We start from the raw sequence: 18,073 nt of genomic DNA, 5'->3' as shown, positions 1-18,073 counted from the left end.
CCTCACCACACTCAGGGGACACGGAGACCCTGACCCACACCTTCACACTACCTGCAAATACCACAGGTGAAGCAAAGGAAAAAGACCCCAGATTCTGAAACTGAAACCGGGGTAGCAATTTCAGTGAATGCGGCACCAATAAGTTATTTCAATATGTATCCATTCCTAGAAATCGACTTCTGAAATATGTATAAAAAATGAATATATCTGCAAAGAACAAATGTTTAGGAAAAAAAAAAGTTTGAATTTTAGTAACAAGTTCCACTCATCACATTTAAGAAAACTGACTTTACTTTTAAAATCAAATCAGAAATTGTTTCATATTTAAATCTTAATTAAGCTTTTAACTCCCACTTTGGCCCCTGGAATGGAGCTTTTGTGTATAATCCTTTCAGTGACGCAGGTGAGCCAAGTGCTTGGAATGTACTAGAATGGACTTCAGTTCCAACTCGGAGATTATACTTATTTTCATGACTAGAATGGAGTTCACTTTAAAAGAAGCTATTAAAATGGAATCACTATTTTTAAACATTAGCTTCAATTTCAAACTCCTAGTATGATTAAACAAACATTTTTGTAAAGACTGAGAGGGCAAGTTTTGTCTTTCTTGAGCAAGTAAGTTGCCGAGTGAGGCCAGACCGACCTGGTGTTCCTACAAAGACCATGGGCAGCTATGCTGTCCCACAAAGAACCTCAACCAAAAGATCAAGGTCACCCACTGAATCCTGTCCTGCAGCCAGAAGCAGTTACATTCACCTACTACCTGCTGGACCCTCTTCAGATAAACCCTCCACCTTCAGGAAGTAAAGAGGAAGTGAGGAGGAGCCAGGGCTGCTGCTGGGAGCACTCACTGCCTGCCTAAGCACTCCAGGCAGACGGAATCCTCACCAGGCCTCTGCACGCTCCTCCTCACAGGTATAAAGGCATTAACATCAACACCTTTGATGGGGAGGCCTGGTGGGAGGGGCAGGATGCTCCGGGACCAAAACCCAGCTCCAACCCTACAGCCAAGACCTTGAGCAGGTACTCATCTCCAGTTCCTCACCTGTGAATGGAATTTCACCACCCACCTTGCTCCTTTTCCCTGGTTTTCTTTTCCTTCCATTTTTTATTACAAAGCAAAATCACAGCGAAAACAATCTGTTCCTGCAGGTTATTTTCCTCTAAGTATGTCCAATTCTACAGGAGCCCTTCCTTCTCAGGAAGTTTTTCCCAGGCATGAACAGGAAGGTCATGCGTCATTAACGCTCTCCCATATGCAGGCCTTTTGGAAGGGCCCTCCTGACACTACAGGGTAAGAGGCGACAAAGTGGCAATGGCAGCTCCCTGCATGGACAGCTTATTCCCAAGGTGCCAGCATGCCCTGAAAGCTGCCTTGACCCTCTGCACATGCCTGCCACCAGGCTGCCCATTCTCTTCACTCCTTGGGCCAAAGCAAGCAGAGAGGCTAGGCAGGCAAGTAACTGTCAGACCCAGGTGATGGGCACATGCCACCCAACTCCATCACCTGCAGGCGCCTCTTCTGACCTCAGGTGAGCACAGGCCACCTGCCCCAACACGTTAGCACCTCCCTGATCTGAGGTGAGCATAGGCCACCAGCTCCATCACCTGTTAGCACTTACCTGACCTGAGGTGAACACGGGTCACTTGCTCCATCACCTGTTAGCACTTCTCTGACAGAGGTGAGCACAGGCCACCTGCCCCATCACGGTTAGCACTTCTCTGACCTAAGATACGGCTCAGCTCCTCTCTCACGACAAAGTAGCACTCACCCCTTATTCCTCCAAAATACTTAAACTCACTAAAACCTTACAGAACAGCTCCCACCTGAAACTTTCCTCACTGTAAACTCCCAGCAAAGAGTAAGATTGGGGCAACATATGTATATGACAAGTCAACACCTTTCCTTGTGAAACATGCATTTCTCAAGTGCTAGGTTCCAATTTTGTCTCCAAATTTTGTGGATCCAATTTCAGTTTTGGCAAAACATTACTACAAGTGCAGACTTGCTTATTAACTCTTTCACAAACTTGCATTTGTTAGGCAAACCTACAGTGAAATCTGAAGTTCATCTGGGCACAAGACTCATTTACCCCACTTCCTAAAACATACCTAATAAAATTAGGTCAGGAATGGCTATCATACAGTCTGCAGGCGCAAGAGCCTTTGACCTTCCCAGTGTCTAGCAGGAAACACCTGTAAAACAGAAATATACTTCGTCACTCCAACATTCTGGAGTCAGTGACACCAACAACTATCAAAAATTAGGAGAAAAAAGATGAATTTGCACAGGACAGTGACAGACTTTTAGCACTCATCCTGACTCCGGTGACATCATGTATAAGCAACAGTCAACCGAAGTGAAATTACGGGCTCTCAAGACACACATCCACATTACACTGATCAGAGCAACAACCCTCAGCCAGAACAGTGTTTCCCAAATGGTGGGGAGCTAAAATTATTTTAGATAGCAAGCAAATAAAGCACTGATGTTAAAAGTCATGCACTTTCTGTCAACGGCTGAGAGATTCCAGAGTCGAGAGGCTATCCTGGAGGTTATTCTTATGCATTAAATAGATATCACCTTTTTAGTTAAGGCATAACAGAGAGGCTGGTGGGAAGTGCCTGAAAATGCAGTGCTGTGCTCCAGTAGCCATGTTTCTTGAAGATAATTGTACAACGATATAGCTTTCACAATATGACTATATAATGTGAAAGTCTTGTGTCTGATGCACCTTTTATCTACTTTATGGACAGATGAGTAAAACATATGGATTAAAAATGAATAAATAATGGGGGAACAAATGTTAAAATAAATTTATTAGATTGAAATGCTAATGATCAATGAAGGGGAGGGGTGAGGGGTATGGTGTATATGAATTTTTTTGTTTCCTTTTTATTTTTTTATGAATTAATGCAAATGTTCTGAGAAATGATCATGATTGAATATACAGCTATGTGATAAAAAAAGAATGTTCATATTGTATGTTGGTTTAATTAATAAAAATTTAAAAAATTAAAAAAAGTTATGCACTTGGTTTATGTGAATGTGCATTAGAAAGAAAAAAACAGCTTTGTATCAAACCTGATACAGCAAAGGCATTCTTGCTTAGAATAAGATGAAGTTAAAAGGTTGACTTAGTGTAACAGGGCAGGCGGCACTTGTGGATAAAGTAAAAAATCATGAAAGCAGTAAGCAAATTATTTCAGTTTGGGATAAAGTGTATGTTTCAGTTTGCTAAAGCTGCCAGAATGCAACACATCAGAGATGGATTGGCTTTTAATAAAGGGGGAGGGGAATTTAGTTAAAAACTTATAGTTCCTCAGAGGAAAGGCAACTAACTTTCATCTGAGGTTCTCTCTTACACAGGAAGGTACAGGGCAATCTCTGCTGGCCTTCTCTCCTGGCTTCTGGGTTCCCACAGCTTTCCCCAGGGTGATTCCTTTCTCGATCTCCAAAGGTCTGGGCTGAGCTGGAAGTGCTAAGATGAGGTATGCTAAGCTGCTTAGGTTGTGCTGCGTTGAGCTCTCTCATTTAAACATCTAGCCAATTAAATTAAACATATTTCACTGCAGGAGGCATGCCCCTTAGCCGACTGCAGATGCAATCAGTGATAGATGAGTTTCACATGCCATTGGCTCATGTCCACAGCAAAAGAACAAGGAACACTTCACCTGGCCAAGTTGATACTTGAACCTAACTACCACAGTATACAAGTAAATTATTGACTCCTCCCCCCTAATCACACACATCCCTGAAGCCCTGGCTTAATAAAATTTCAGTTAAAATTCCATCACCATTTGCATTTAAAGTTTTACTTATACAAAGACTTTTTACTTTAAATGAAAAAAAAGTTCTCATGGACCAGTGCTCCAAAGAATCCCATTTACTTACACAAGGTGGCAAGAAAATCCACTGTGATGGGCTCTGATAGCTCCTAGCAAGGAGCCAGGAGGCCATGTTAACGTTAATGCCCAATGTTAATGCACACCCAGAACCACGTGGCTCTCTCCTCTTCACACAATAGAGAAAGCTGGACGCTGGAGAGAGGGGCTATGAGGAAACCTTCTGAGAACCCCATTTCCTCTTCTTCTTTTTGCTTTCTACCACCAGGCAGCATCATGGAGCCGCAGTCACCCAAACCAACAGGCTGGAGGAATTTAGTGAGGAGGGCAGGGCCACAGAAGCCAAGAAGCTAAGAGCCACAGTAGCAATTCCAAGCTCCCTGTCTAGACCATGCATGACAGAGCAGTTATTTATTAAATATCACTTAGATTCAGGATCAAAATACTACTGAAATTCCCAGACCTCAGGACATTCTTAACCTGTCTGAAGGGCCACCTCACTCTCTTTCATTCCGACAATTTAGGTTATGATGTTCGGGATTAACTGCCAACAATTATCCACCTAAGGTCTCCGCTCCCATTCTGCTAGACAGAATGGAAAAAATATTTGCCATGATTTATATAATGAGCAATCATTTTCCACTCAAAAAATGCTTGGAAGTAAAAATATACCATTAGTGCTTTCTGATCTGAGTCTGTGAATTTACAGAACTATTCTACATCATCTTTGCAACTCCACTAGCAACAAGTTCAGTGATGCTTTCAGAGGTTCTTAGTCGAATTTTTCCAAAGCTGCAAGTAGGTCTTTCAGCCAGTGGGGGGAGCCAGTGGGTCAGCATTTGAGTTACTCTAAGGCCTGCTGTGAACCACAGATTTCATCCCATACAGTTCTCCCTCCATTTTCTGAGGACTATTTCTTAGTTGCTACAAGAAGCCCACATGTTATGAAAAAGATCAAAGTGGGTTAGTTGCAGTAACTATATGTTTAACATCACGGCACAGACACATTTTGGTTTTTTTACACAACTTTTAATTGAATTTGAAGATGTTCATTGCATTCTATTTTCAGTGGAAAAAACATAACATACATTTAGCACAACCTTGTGAAGGACACAAAGCATAACTGGATAAGAAGCAGTTTTCTATTCCTAGTCCATTTCTGAGGACTAAATCATGAACTGCTCCATTGCAATTAAATATTTCTGGCAATAGTTGAGCACCAAGTTGAACATTTATTAATTTTCTCCTCGCAGTATAGGAAGCAATTCTCCATTTTCTTTCAGTTCCTAAAAAAGAAAACAATAATAATAACACGCATAATACTACAAAATTAAAATTTAAAAAAATTCTAAAACCAACACTGTTTAGCATGAGGAAACACAGCAACTGGATCAAAATAATATAGCTCTCTATTTAAATTAGAGCAGTGAACAGGAAACAAATTTTAAGTGATACGCAAAAGGAAAAGTTGCAGGAAAAAAAAAACTCTGATAGTCCAAATTCTCTCAACAACAATACACAGTGTCCACCACCTCCTGGACGAACCAACAGGTTCCACTATTTCAGCCAGCAACCCACGCTGCAGGAAAAATCACAGTGCCAAGAATCCAAAGGACAGGATCCACCCAAAAGCTCTAGTAATTCAGAGATATGGCACCCAAAGAGCCATCACTAGTTGAGTGGACCTGTAGACCAGGCTTTCTACACTTTATGTGACTATTTTTCAGATTTAAAATTTGGAGTATAAGCATTGAGTTAAAATTAAGATAATAAAGGATAAAGAAGTTTTTGCCAGGTTAAAATAAACACTTAATATAGCATTTTAGGTTATCAATAAGTAAGATAAAAATCAATAAAACCATGAAAATCTACACACTGGGGCCTCCTGCTGCCAATGAAGTGAACATTCTGCTGGGCCCAGTGGCGACTGAGAAGGTAGAAGACCACCAGCTCCACGGAGAGATGCAGACAGCCCTCAGGTAGAGTCTGAACTTAATGGCTTACTAGTTATGGGATTGTAAAAACATACCTAATTCCTCTGTGTTTCCTCATCTACTGCCTGAGAATAAGAGGTGCTTTCACTTTGGCTGCAGGAAGATTATATGCAGGAACCAGGTAAAGCACCAAAGCAGTGTGGCTGGCACATCGAAACTACTTAAAAGACAACAGTCCTAGCTTAACTGAACACCGTAAGTACATGGAACCTTGAGTAGGGCATGAGATTTTGTTGGTTTGTCCAGAGTGATGCCCCGATAAATCCCAGAGTGATTTGAAAAGTAAATAAAAAAGTATTTGCAAAGTGCCCTTGGGGGAATGGTGAGAAAGGGGGAAAATTCAACTTTCCCAAGTTGAATTCCTGATATTCTCACAAGCAGTGGGGACAACCAAAGCAACAGGCCAAGCCCCCAATTTTGGGGGTTGTTCATACGAAACTTAGCCCCACAAAGGATAAGTCAAACCTACTTAAAATTAGGCCTAAGAGTCACTCCCAAGAGAACCTTTTTTGTTACTCAGATGTGGCCTCTCTCTCAGCCAACACAACAAGCAAACTCACTGCCCTCCCCCTGTCTACGTGGGACATGACTCCCAGGGATGTGGACCTTCCTGGCAACGTGGGACAGAAATTCTGGAATGAGCTGAGACTCAGCATAAAGGGACTGAGAAAACTTTCTCAACCAAAAGGGGGAAGAGGGAAATGAGACAAAATAAAGTGCCAATGGCTGAGGGATTCCAAACAGAGTCGAGAGGTTATCCTGGTGGTTATTCTTACACATTAAATAGATATCACCTTGTTAGTCAAGATGTGATGGAGAAGCTGGAGGGAACTGCCTGAAAATGTACAGCTGTGTTCCAGTAGCCATGTTTCTTGAAGATGACTGTATAATGATATAGCTTTCACAATGTGACTGTGTGATTGTGAAAACCTTGTGTCTGATGCTCCTTTTATCTACCTTGTTAACAGACAAGTAAAACAAATGGAATAAAAATAAATAATGGGGGAACAAATGTTAAAATAAATTTAGATTGAAATGCTGGTGATGATGAAAGGGAAGGGTAAGGGGTATGAAATATATGAATTTTTTCTATTCAAAAGCTAACATGTTAAGCATTGTTTTTCCTCCAGGAAGGAAACAATTTACTAAGAAATATGCCACACTGGCTGGTGGCTGGTTCCAGAAGAGGGATGTCAAATCTGACACTGAGCAGGACTCAAAAACATGCAGATACAGCCACAGGACGGAGCAGCCTGAGCAGTAAAAAGAGCCATATCCTGTCTACAAAGCACACAGTCCAAAGCACCAACGGCCCTTCAGCAACAGGCTAGGGTCACTTGAAGAAATGTTGTGCTACCTTTTTTTTGATGGGGGAGCATGGTTTGAGAATCAAACCCAAGTCTCTGCATGGAAGGCTGTGCTACATTTTAATTTGCAACATAAGTACAAGGAGTACTTTTTACTACTTGCTTTCCATGTAACCAGTTGGAGGCTGATCTCAGGAGAGTCACAGCAGAGATAACCTGAGCACACCTGCACCAGCCACCCCTGGCCCTCAATACCTTCATGCCCAGGGTGGCCATGACATGGGTAGAGGGTGTTGAAAGCTGCAGTTTCCCTTCTAATGTTTCGGGCTAACCAACAGAGCTATGAAGTAAACAGGGACTATCAGGTGGGGCTGCCTTAAGGTCTAGACTTTAAATTCTATAACAAAAGCCATGTCAATGAGAGTTTACTGAAGGCAAACCAGAGACAGAAATAAAAGTCTTTCATCCATCCATGCATACATGCAAAGCACCTCAAAAGATTCAAAGATGTAAAGGAAATGGTGCCTTCTAAATGTGCTTACAATCTAACAGAGTTAACCGAATTTTCTAGCATCTGTAAACCAGAGGAACTTAGAGATGAGCTAATCAAATCCCTGTGCTTTTCTTTTAAGAAGCTGAGGCCCTAAAGACAGGTGACCTTCCTGCCAACTGCCCAGCCAGCAGTAGGCCCTGAGGCACATAGGGTTCCCGCCTGGGCCTCTCTAAGGCTCCCTCACTCTCCACCACCATTTATAATCACAGAAGAGTGCCACAGGAGAGTGCCACACATCAGGCAAAGTAAAACTGCGTGGGAACTTCAGAAGCAGGAGTAAGCATTTCTGGCTGGAAGAATCTGAAAATGATTCACAGACAAGTTGGGCCTTCAAGGACACAAAACAGTTATTTAAACACATAGAATAATGAAAGGAAATACAAGCAGAGAGCACAGGGTGAAAAAAAGCTGAGAGGCAGGAATATACGGAAGAAATTCTACAGAATTTAGCATAGTGTGAGTAAAACTAAAATTTGGGAGTAGTTTTCAATCATAGCCTAAGATGCTTGGAATGCAAAACCAGAGTATGGACTTCAGCCAGTAGTCCTTCGGCAGTGGAAGGAAGCTTTTAAGGTGGACCTAGAGAAGAAGGGGGGCCAGGCAGTGGGGGGGATTATTTGGTCCTGGTAAGAGATAAGAGTGGTGTGACATGGCAGCTGCAATGAGAATAACAAGCTATCGTGGAAGCAGATCCAGCAATTCTGGTTTAGAAGCAATTGGACTCGAGGTTGGAAGAGAGAGGAGGCAAGGACAATCCCCAAAGAGCTCAGTATGAAATCCTAATTTTAAAATGTGCCAAGATTTCCAGTTTCTTCAGATGCAAAACAAATTCCGACCTTACCTTGACAATATCCAGTCCTCCAACAAGCTCCCCTTTTACATACAGCTGTGGGTATGTTGGCCAATTTGAATAAGCTTTTAATCCTTGCCGAACCTAAGGAAACAACATGAAGCCTGACATCTTCATATCAGACCCAAATGATTAAAGCTAAGACAAAAGACAAAACATAAAACATGGAACTTACTTCTTCATCCTCCAATATATCAAATGTTTCATATTCAACACTACAAAAAAGGAGAAAACTTTTTAACAGGAAGTATAGTTTCAAACAAAAGTTGTACAACCTATTTGCCTTAAAAAAAAATAGTCAAGAAAAGTAAACTACATTTCATTGCACAAAATTTACTGTAATGAAATGGAAATGATTTCACTGCTCAATCTATCAGCTACTACCCAGAATAAGTCAATCCAATAGAGATATTTATCAGGATTTTCCTATGGACAGTACTGAGTTAGACCAGAGCTTGGCAAACTTTTTCTTAAATGGCCAGATAGTAAACATTCCAGGCTTTGCAGGCCAAACTATCTCTGTCACAACTACTCAGCAATGCTGTTGTAGAAAAAGCTGCCAGACAATAAAGGGGGAAAATCCAACTTCCCCATTTGGAGAACTGATATTCTCCCAAGCAGTGGGGACAACCAAAGAAATAGGCTGAGCCCTCAATCTTGGGGTTTGTTCATATGAAACTAATCCCTGCAAAGGATAGACTAAGCCTACTTAAAATTAGGGCTAAGAGTCACCCCTCAGAGAACCCCTTTTGTTGCTCAAATGTGGCCTATCTCTCTCTCAGCCAACACGGCAGTTTTGCTCACCGCCCTTACCCTCTCCACATGGGACATGACTCCCAGGGGTGTAGGCCTCCCTGGTAGCTTGAGACAGAAATCCTGGAATGAGCTGGGACTCAGCATCAAGGGATTGAGAAAACCTTCTCAACCAAAAGGGGGAAGAAAGAAATGAGACAAAATAAAGTGTCAGTGGTGGAGAGATTCCAAACAGAGTCGAGAAGTTACTCTTACGCATTGCATAGATATCTACTTTCTAGTTTAAAGTGTATTAGGCTGGAGGGAAGGGCCTGAAATTGTGGAGCTGTTGCAGTGGCCATGTTTCTTGAGGATGACTGTATGGTGATATAGCTTTCATAATGTGACTGTGTGATTGGGAAGGCCTTGTGTCTGATGCTCCTTTTATCTACAGTATGGGCAGATGAGTAGAGACATATGGATATGAAATAAATAATAAGAAAAAAAAAGAAAAAGCTGCCAGAGACTATGCATAAATGAACAGTGTAGATGTGTTCTGTAAAACCTTATTTAGAAAAACTAGCAGCCAGCTATGGTAGGCTAGCCCCCGGTTACACCCATGCTCACGATGCACACAGACTATGAACTGAATACTCTCATTGTTTACAGCCCCTGCCTTGTACTGCTGCTTCTTTGCCTACAGGAAGCTGCATAGCATAAGGTAAGAACTCTGCTGCCCAGGCGCTAAGGCCGGCAAGAAGAAGGGATGGAGGATGGAGGAGCTGACCTACCAGGGTGACCAAGGTGACCAGGCTGCGGACTGACCCCACCTCATGGAGATCTGTTCTCCACACTCACAAAACTTATTTCAGAAAACATGCTATTTGTAACACACATAAGACCAGTGAAAATTTTGTGACAACCTTCCATATAATGAACACTACTTACACAAATGAATGAAAGGTACTGCATGGACATCTAGTCATTTAACTATAAGGAGCTCTGAGAATCAGGATGAATATATGACTAGGTCCTTGAAAGGTGACCTGTGGATATGTGTGTACTTTCCGTAGGTGACCAAAGAAAATGCCACCTGCAAAGAACAATTAGATTTTCCACCAAACAAAACCATCTTCATTGGGAAGTCCTGTTTGTTGAGTAAACAACAAGCTCCCAAGGAAACAATACAACCGTTCACGGTGCAGCAAACGGTCAAGAAAATGGGATAAATCAGCAGCAAATACCAAAAAGGAATGTTTGAAAGGAGAGCAAAAGGAACAAGATAATAAACAGACCAAAAAACCTGAAAATTGTTTTCAGGTAAGGGAACAATTCTCCCTCCCTGAAAACTTCAGTAACAAAAATATTGATTCACAGACATAAGGGACCTAAGAATTATCAAACTTGAGTATATGTAGTAGAATTCTAACAGCTAAGATCTCTCCTAAGAGTGACTTTTAAAGGCAACGTTCACATCCCAATATACATTTGCATATTTATTTTGACAAGTGAAGGAAAAGAAAAGTGGAAGAATGAAGAAAAAGATTAAAAAGCTAAGAGCTTTCTCCACATGCTTCCCAGCAAGAGCCTGAGGTTCCCAATGGCCTCACCAATCCACTGTACACCTCCCACCCTACCTCCCCATTATGTCTAGCAAGCCTAGAACAGGGAGGTTATTATCTCCCCAAAGAAGCCCCTCTGTTCTGGGGTAACTGTGGTACTTTCAATCCAAGCAAGATCAAAACACAGATGGAAATGAAAGCAAAGCATGCAGGTTTCCCCCTGACACACAAGCTCTGATGGGCTCGGCACACTATGGCCCAGAAGCCAGCCTGGCCACACCCCTCAAGAGGGCATACCCTGACAACACACTATTGCTAGGGAAAGAGGAATTGAGCGTTTTTGAATTTGCAGATGCAGAGGCGAGAAGACAAGGAAAGGCCATTAAAATAGATGACCAAAAACAAGCCAGCCACCTTCTACCCAACCCCATAAGAACAGCCCATAGCAGAGGTAAAGAAGGGAGAAGGCATGAGGCCATAATTACAACAAACTGACTTTGCTCTGTCCTGTAAAATGCCACAAATGAAGACATCAGCTATTGTTCTTTATACAACAATATAAACTGTATTCAACCAGTGCTACTGAACTGACTACTTTCAACCTTACCCAAGCATGTCTAAACATTTCAATGAAGATTACATTCCCTGTAACTTCATGAGGCTGACTAATTTCTTTAAAGCTCCAGTTAAAACATACTCTGTATCCCCATCAGGGAATGGTGAGAACGGGGGAAAATTCAACCTCCCCAAGTTGAATTCTTGATATTCTCACAAGCAGTGTGGACAACCAAAGCTATAGGCTGAGCCCCCAGTCTTGGGGTTCGTTCATATGAAACTTAACCCCACAAAGGATAGGCCAAGCCTACTTAAAATTAGGCCTAAGAGTCACCCCCAAGAGAACCTCTTTTGTTGCTCAGATGTGGCCTCTCTCTCCAGCCAACACAACAAGAAAACTCACCACCCTCCCCTATCTACGTGGGACATGACTCCCAGGGGTGTTGACCTTCCTGGCGACGTGGGACAGAAATCCTAGAATGAGCTGAGACTCAGCATCAAGGGACTCAAAAAAACCCTAGAATGAGGTGAGACTCAGCATCAAGGGATTGAGAAAACCTTCTCAACCAAAAGAGGGAAGAGTGAAATGAGACAAAGTGTCAATGGCTGAGAGATCGAGAGGTTATCCTGGAGGTTATTCTTACGCATTAAGTAGATGGCACCTTGTCATTCAAGATGTAGTGGAGAGGCTGGAGGGAACTGCCTGAAAATGTAGAGCTGTATTCCAATAGCCATGTTTCTTAAGGATGATTGTATAACGATATAGCTTTCACAATGTGACTGTGTGATTGTGTACCTTTTATCTACCTTGTCAACAGATGAGTAGAACATATGGAATAAAAATAAATAATAGGGGGAACAAATGTTAAAATAAATTTAGTTTGAAATCCTAGTGATTAATGAAAGGGAGGGGTAAGGGGTATGGTATGTATAATTTTTTTTTCTGTTTTCATTTTCTTTCTTCTTCTGAATTGATGTAAATGTTCTAAGAAATGATCATGATGATATGCAACTATGTTATGATACTGTGAATTACTGATTATATATGTAGAACAGAATGATCATATGTTAAGAATGTGTTTCTTTCTTGTCATTTTTTTATAAAATTTAAAAATTAATGAAAATTTTTTTTACTCATAAGAAAAAGTTGATGCTAAATTACCCTGTAATGCAAAGTATTCACAAAGCAAAAATAAATGTTATTTGTGAAGCAAAGAAAAAAAGTATATACACTATAACTTTTAAAAAATAAGCAATCACTCCTCTTCCTCTTTCTCCACCGGCGGCGCTCCCGCCGCCATCTAGCCCTCCTCTTCCCCCTTCTCCGCTGGCGCTCCTGCCGCCATCTAGCCCTCCTCTTCCTCTTTCTCTTTCTCCGCCGGCGCTCCCGCAGCCATCTAGCCCTCCTCTTCCTCTTTCTCCACCGGTGGCGCTCCGGCCGCCATATTGCCCTTCTCTTTCCCCTTCTGCTCCAGTGGCACTCCATCCGCCATCTTATCCTTCCCTTTCTCCTCCTGCTCTGGCGGCTCTCCAACCACCACCGTGCCCTCTTCCACCTTCACCGGCTCCTCCGCCACTGTCGTCGACAGCCTTGCCATCCTCACCTTTCCTCCTCCAGAACAGCTACTAGGGGAGTAGAAACGATACAGAACAGCTCCCGGAGCCACGACAGAGATCAAAAAGACAGCGTACCTCATCCTGGAACGGCTGACTGGCTGGCAGAACCCGCTCCGGTGAGACCGCCAAGGGGCGCAGGCTTCACCGGGCGGAGTGGCAAGCGGCTGGAGTCCCTCCCCTCCTCCTTCCCGGGCCAGCTGGCAGAATTGGGCAGGCAGTCCCCTCAAGCCGCGGCGGCTAGCGCCCCCACCACACGCGGCCCCCCGGACCAACTGAGAGAATTGGATCGGAAATCCCCAGGCTGCGGAGAACAGTGACCAGGGGGGTCCCTTCCAAACACGTGACTCCCCGGTCCGGCTGGGAACGGTGCACTCTCCCGGGCCAAGGCGGCTGGTGCCCTCCCGTCATGTTTGGCGCCCCGGGCCGACTAGGAAATTCAGACGGGCGCTCTCCCAGGCTGCAGCGGCCAGTGACCCTCCCCGCATTCGGACCCCCGGGCCAGCTGGCACACTTCCAAGCCGCTTCGGCTGGCGAACCTCCCAGACGGCGAGAGTTTTCCAAAGTTAAAGGACCCACAGCACCTTTTACTGGTGGGACCCGCAGACAAACGTGTGCCACGAGTGCCCCCTACTGGGCAGGATAAGAAAAACAGAACCCAGAGATTTCACAGAAAAATCTTTCAACCTGTTGGGTCCAACACCCAGGGAAATCTGACTAAATGCCCAGACACCAGCAGAAGATAACGCATCATGCTCAGAAAATTGAAAATATGGCCCAGTCAAAGGAACAAACCAATAGTTCAAATGAGATACAGGAGCTGAGACAACTAATGCTGAATATACGAACAGAAATGGAAAACCTCTTCAAAAACTAAATCGATAAATTGAGGGAGGACATGAAGACATGGGCTGAACAAAAAGAAGAAATAGAAAAACTAAAAAAACAAATCACAGAACTTATGGAAGTGAAGGATAAAGTAGAAAAGATGGAAAAAACAATGGATACCTACAATGATAGATTTAAAGAGACAGAAGATAGAATTAGTGATTTGGAGGATGGAACATCTGAATTCCAAAAAGAAACAGAAACTATAGGGAAAAGAATGGAAAAATTTGAACAGGGTATTGGGGAATTCAAGGACAATATGAACCGCACAAATATACGTGTTGTGGGTGTCCCAGAAGGAGAAGAGAAGGGAAAAGGAGGAGAAAAACTAATGGAAGAAATTATCACTGAAAATTTCCCAACTCTTATGAAAGACCTAAAATTACAGATCCAAGAAGTGCAGTGCACCCCAAAGACATTAGACCCAAACAGGCGTTCTCCAAGACACTTACTAGTTAGAATGTCAGAGGTCAAAGAGAAAGAGAGGATCTTGAAAGCAGCAAGAGAAAAACAATCCATCACATACAAGGGAAACCCAATAAGACTTTGTGTAGATTTCTCAGCAGAAACCATGGAAGCTAGAAGACAGTGGGATGATATATTTAAATTACTAAAAGAGAAAAACTGCCAACCAAGACTCCTATATCCAGCAAAATTGTCCTTCAAAAATGAGGGAGAAATTATAACATTCTCAGACAAAAAGTCACTGAGAGAATTTGTGACCAAGAGACCAGCTCTGCAAGAAATACTAAAGGGAGCACTAGAGTCAGATACGAAAAGACAGAAGAGAGAGGTATGGAGAAGAGTGTAGAAAGAAGGAAAGTCAGATATGATATATATAATACAAAAGGCAAAATGTTAAAGGAAAATACTATCCAAACAGTAATAACACTAAATGTTAGTGGACTGAATTCCCAAAAAAAAAAGACAAAGACTGGCAGAATGGATTAAAAAACAGGATCCTTCTATATGCTGTCTACAGGAAACACATCTTAGACCCAAAGATAAACATAGGTTAAAAGTGAAAGGTTGGGAAAAGATATTTCATGCAAATAACAATCAGAAAAGAGCAGGAGTGGCTATGCTAATATCGAACAAGTTAGACTTCAAATGTAAAACAGTTAAAAGAGACAAAGAAGGTCACTATATACTAATAAAAGGAACAATTAAACAAGAAGACATAACAATCATAAATATTTACGCACCGAACCAGAATGCCCCAAAATATGTGAGGAAAACACTGCAAACACTGAAAAGGGAAATAGACACATATACCATAATAGTTGGAGACTTCAATTCACCACTCTCATCAATGGAAAGAACATCTAGACAGAGGATCAATAAAGAAATAGAGAATCTGAATATTACTATAAATGAGCTAGACTTAACAGACATTTATAGGACATTACATCCCACAACAGCAGGATACACCTTTTTCTCAAGTGCTCATGGATCATTCTCAAAGATAGACCATATGCTGGGCCACAAAGCAAGTCTTAACAAATTTAAAAAGACTGAAATCATACACAACACTTTCTCGGATCATAAAGGAAAGAAGCTGGAAATCAATAATAGGCCAAGTGCCAGAAAATTCACAAATACGTGGAGGCTCAACAACACACTCTTAAACAACGAGTGGGTCAAAGAAGAAATTGCAAGAGAAATTAGTAAATATCTCGAGGTGAATGAAAATGAAAACACAACATATCAAAATTTATGGGACACAGCAAAGGCAGTGCTAAGAGGGAAATTTATTGCCCTAAATGCCTATAGCAGAAAAGAAGAAAAGGCAAAAATTCAGGAATTAACTGTCCACTTGGAAGAACTGGAGAAAGAACAGCAAACTAATCCCAAAGCAAGCAAAAGGAAAGAAATAACAAAGATTAGAGCAGAAATAAATGAAATTGAAAACATGAAAACAATAGAGAAAATCAGTAAGACCAGAAGTTGGTACTATGAGAAAATCAATAAGATTGATGGGCCCTTAGCAAGATTGACAAAAAGAAGACAGAGGATGCAAATAAATAAGATCAGAAATGGAAGAGGAGACGTAACTACTGACCTCACAGAAATAAAGGAGGTAATAACAGGATACTATGAACAACTTTACGCTAATAAATACAACAATTTAGAGGAAATGGACGGGTTCCTGGAAAGACATGAACAACCAACTTTGACTCAAGAAGACATAGATGACCTCAACAAACCAATCACAAGTAAAGAAATTGAATCAGTCATTCAAAAACTTCCTAAAAAGAAAAGTCCAGGACCAGACGGCTTCACATGTGAATTCTATCAAACATTCCAGAAAGAATTAGTACCAACTCTCCTCAAACTCTTCAAAAGAATCAAAGTGGAGGGAAAACTACCTAATTCATTCTATGAAGCCAACATCACCCTCATACCAAAACCAGGCAAAGATATTACAAAAAAAGAAAACTACAGACCAATCTCTCTAATGAATATAGATGCAAAAATCCTCAATAAAATTCTAGCAAATCGTATCCAACAACACATTAAAAGAATTATACATCATGACCAAGTAGGATTCATCCCAGGTATGCAAGGATGGTTCAATATAAGAAAATCAATTAATGTAATACACCATATCAACAAATCAAAGCAGAAAAATCACATGATCATCTCAATTGATGCAGAGAAGGCATTTGACAAGATTCAACATCCTTTCCTGTTGAAAACACTTCAAAAGATAGGAATACAAGGGAACTTCCTTAAAATGATAGAGGGAATATATGAAAAACCCACAGCTAATATCATCCTCAATGGGGAAAAATTGAAAACTTTCCCCCTAAGATCAGGAACAAGAAAAGGATGTCCACTATCACCACTATTATTCAACATTGTGTTGGAGGTTCTAGCCAGAGCAATTAGACAAGAAAAAGAAATACAAGGCATCAAAATTGGAAAGGAAGAAGTAAAACTATCACTGTTTGCAGACGATATGATACTATACGTCAAAAACCCAGAAAAATCCACAACAAAACTACTAGAGCTAATAAATGAGTACAGCAAAGTAGCAGGTTACAAGATCAACATTCAAAAATCTGTAGCATTTCTATACACTAGTAATGAACAAGCTGAGGGGGAAATCAAGAAACGAATCCCATTTACAATTGCAACTAAAAGAATAAAATACCTAGGAATAAATTTAACTAAAGAGACAAAAAACCTATATGAAGAAAACTACAAAAAACTGTTCAAAGAAATCACAGAAGACCTAAATAGATAGAAGAGCATATGGACTGGAAGACTAAATATAGTTAAGATGTCAATCCTACCTAAATTGATTTACAGATTCAATGCAATGCCAATCAAAATCCCAACAACTTATTTTTCGGAAATAGAAAAACCAATATTTATCTGGAAGGGCAGGGTGCCCCGAATTACTAAAAACAATGAGGAAAAAAAACGAAGCTGGAGGTCTTGCGCTGCCTGACTTTAAGGCATATTATGAAGCCACAGTGGTCAAAACAGCATGGTATTGGCATAAAGATAGATATATCGACCAATGGAATCGAATAGAGTGCTCAGATATAGACCCTCTCATCTATGGACATTTGATCTTTGATAAGGCAGTCAAGCCAACTCACCTGGGACAGAACAGTCTCTTCAATAAATGGTGCCTAGAGAACTGGATATTCATATGCAAAAGAATGAAAGAAGACCCATATCTCACACCCTATACAAAAGTTAACTCAAAATGGATCAAAGATCTAAACATTAGGTCTAAGACCATAAAACAGTCAGAGGAAAATGTAGGGAGATATCTTATGAAACTTACAATTGGAGGTGGTTTTATGGACCTTAAACCTAAAGCAAGAGCACTGAAGAAGGAAATAAATAAATGGGAGCTCCTCAAAATTAAACACTTTTGTGCATCAAAGAACTTCATCAAGAAAGTAGAAAGACAGCCTACACAATGGGAGACAATATTTGGAAATGACATATCAGATAAAGGTCTAGTATCCAGAATTTATAAAGAGATTGTTCAACTCAACAACAAAAAGACAGCCAACCCAATTACAAAATGGTAAAAAGACTTGAACAGACATCTACCAGAAGAGGAAATACAAATGGCCAAAAGGCACATGAAGAGATGCTCAATGTTCCTGGCCATTAGAGAAATGCAAATCAAAACCACAATGAGATAT

At 41.3% G+C, this 18,073-nt stretch overlaps 1 protein-coding gene across 2 annotated transcripts in view; it reads right to left on the bottom strand.

The window, feature by feature from the left end:
• Positions 1-4,836: 4,836 nt before the first annotated feature.
• The window catches only part of GLRX3 (glutaredoxin 3), a 52,866-nt gene continuing 39,629 nt past the window's right edge, over positions 4,837-18,073 (bottom strand). Inside the window, exons 9-11 of one of the 2 annotated variants that reach the window (XM_077126422.1) lie at positions 8,726-8,765; positions 8,542-8,634; positions 4,839-5,132 (exon numbers count right to left, since the gene is read on the bottom strand). In XM_077126422.1, the coding sequence (XP_076982537.1) occupies positions 5,082-5,132; positions 8,542-8,634; positions 8,726-8,765 (184 nt within the window). In that variant the 3' untranslated portion in view covers positions 4,839-5,081. Of the gene's footprint in view, positions 5,133-8,541; positions 8,635-8,725; positions 8,766-18,073 lie in introns of both variants that reach the window. The other variant, XM_077126423.1, reaches the window with a different exon arrangement.

Source organism: Tamandua tetradactyla, chromosome 13 (assembly GCF_023851605.1).
Source record: "Tamandua tetradactyla isolate mTamTet1 chromosome 13, mTamTet1.pri, whole genome shotgun sequence".
Classification (NCBI taxonomy): Eukaryota; Metazoa; Chordata; class Mammalia; order Pilosa; family Myrmecophagidae; genus Tamandua; species Tamandua tetradactyla.
Note: the sequence above shows the minus strand (reverse complement) of the source record. Positions and strands in the feature narration are given on the sequence as shown.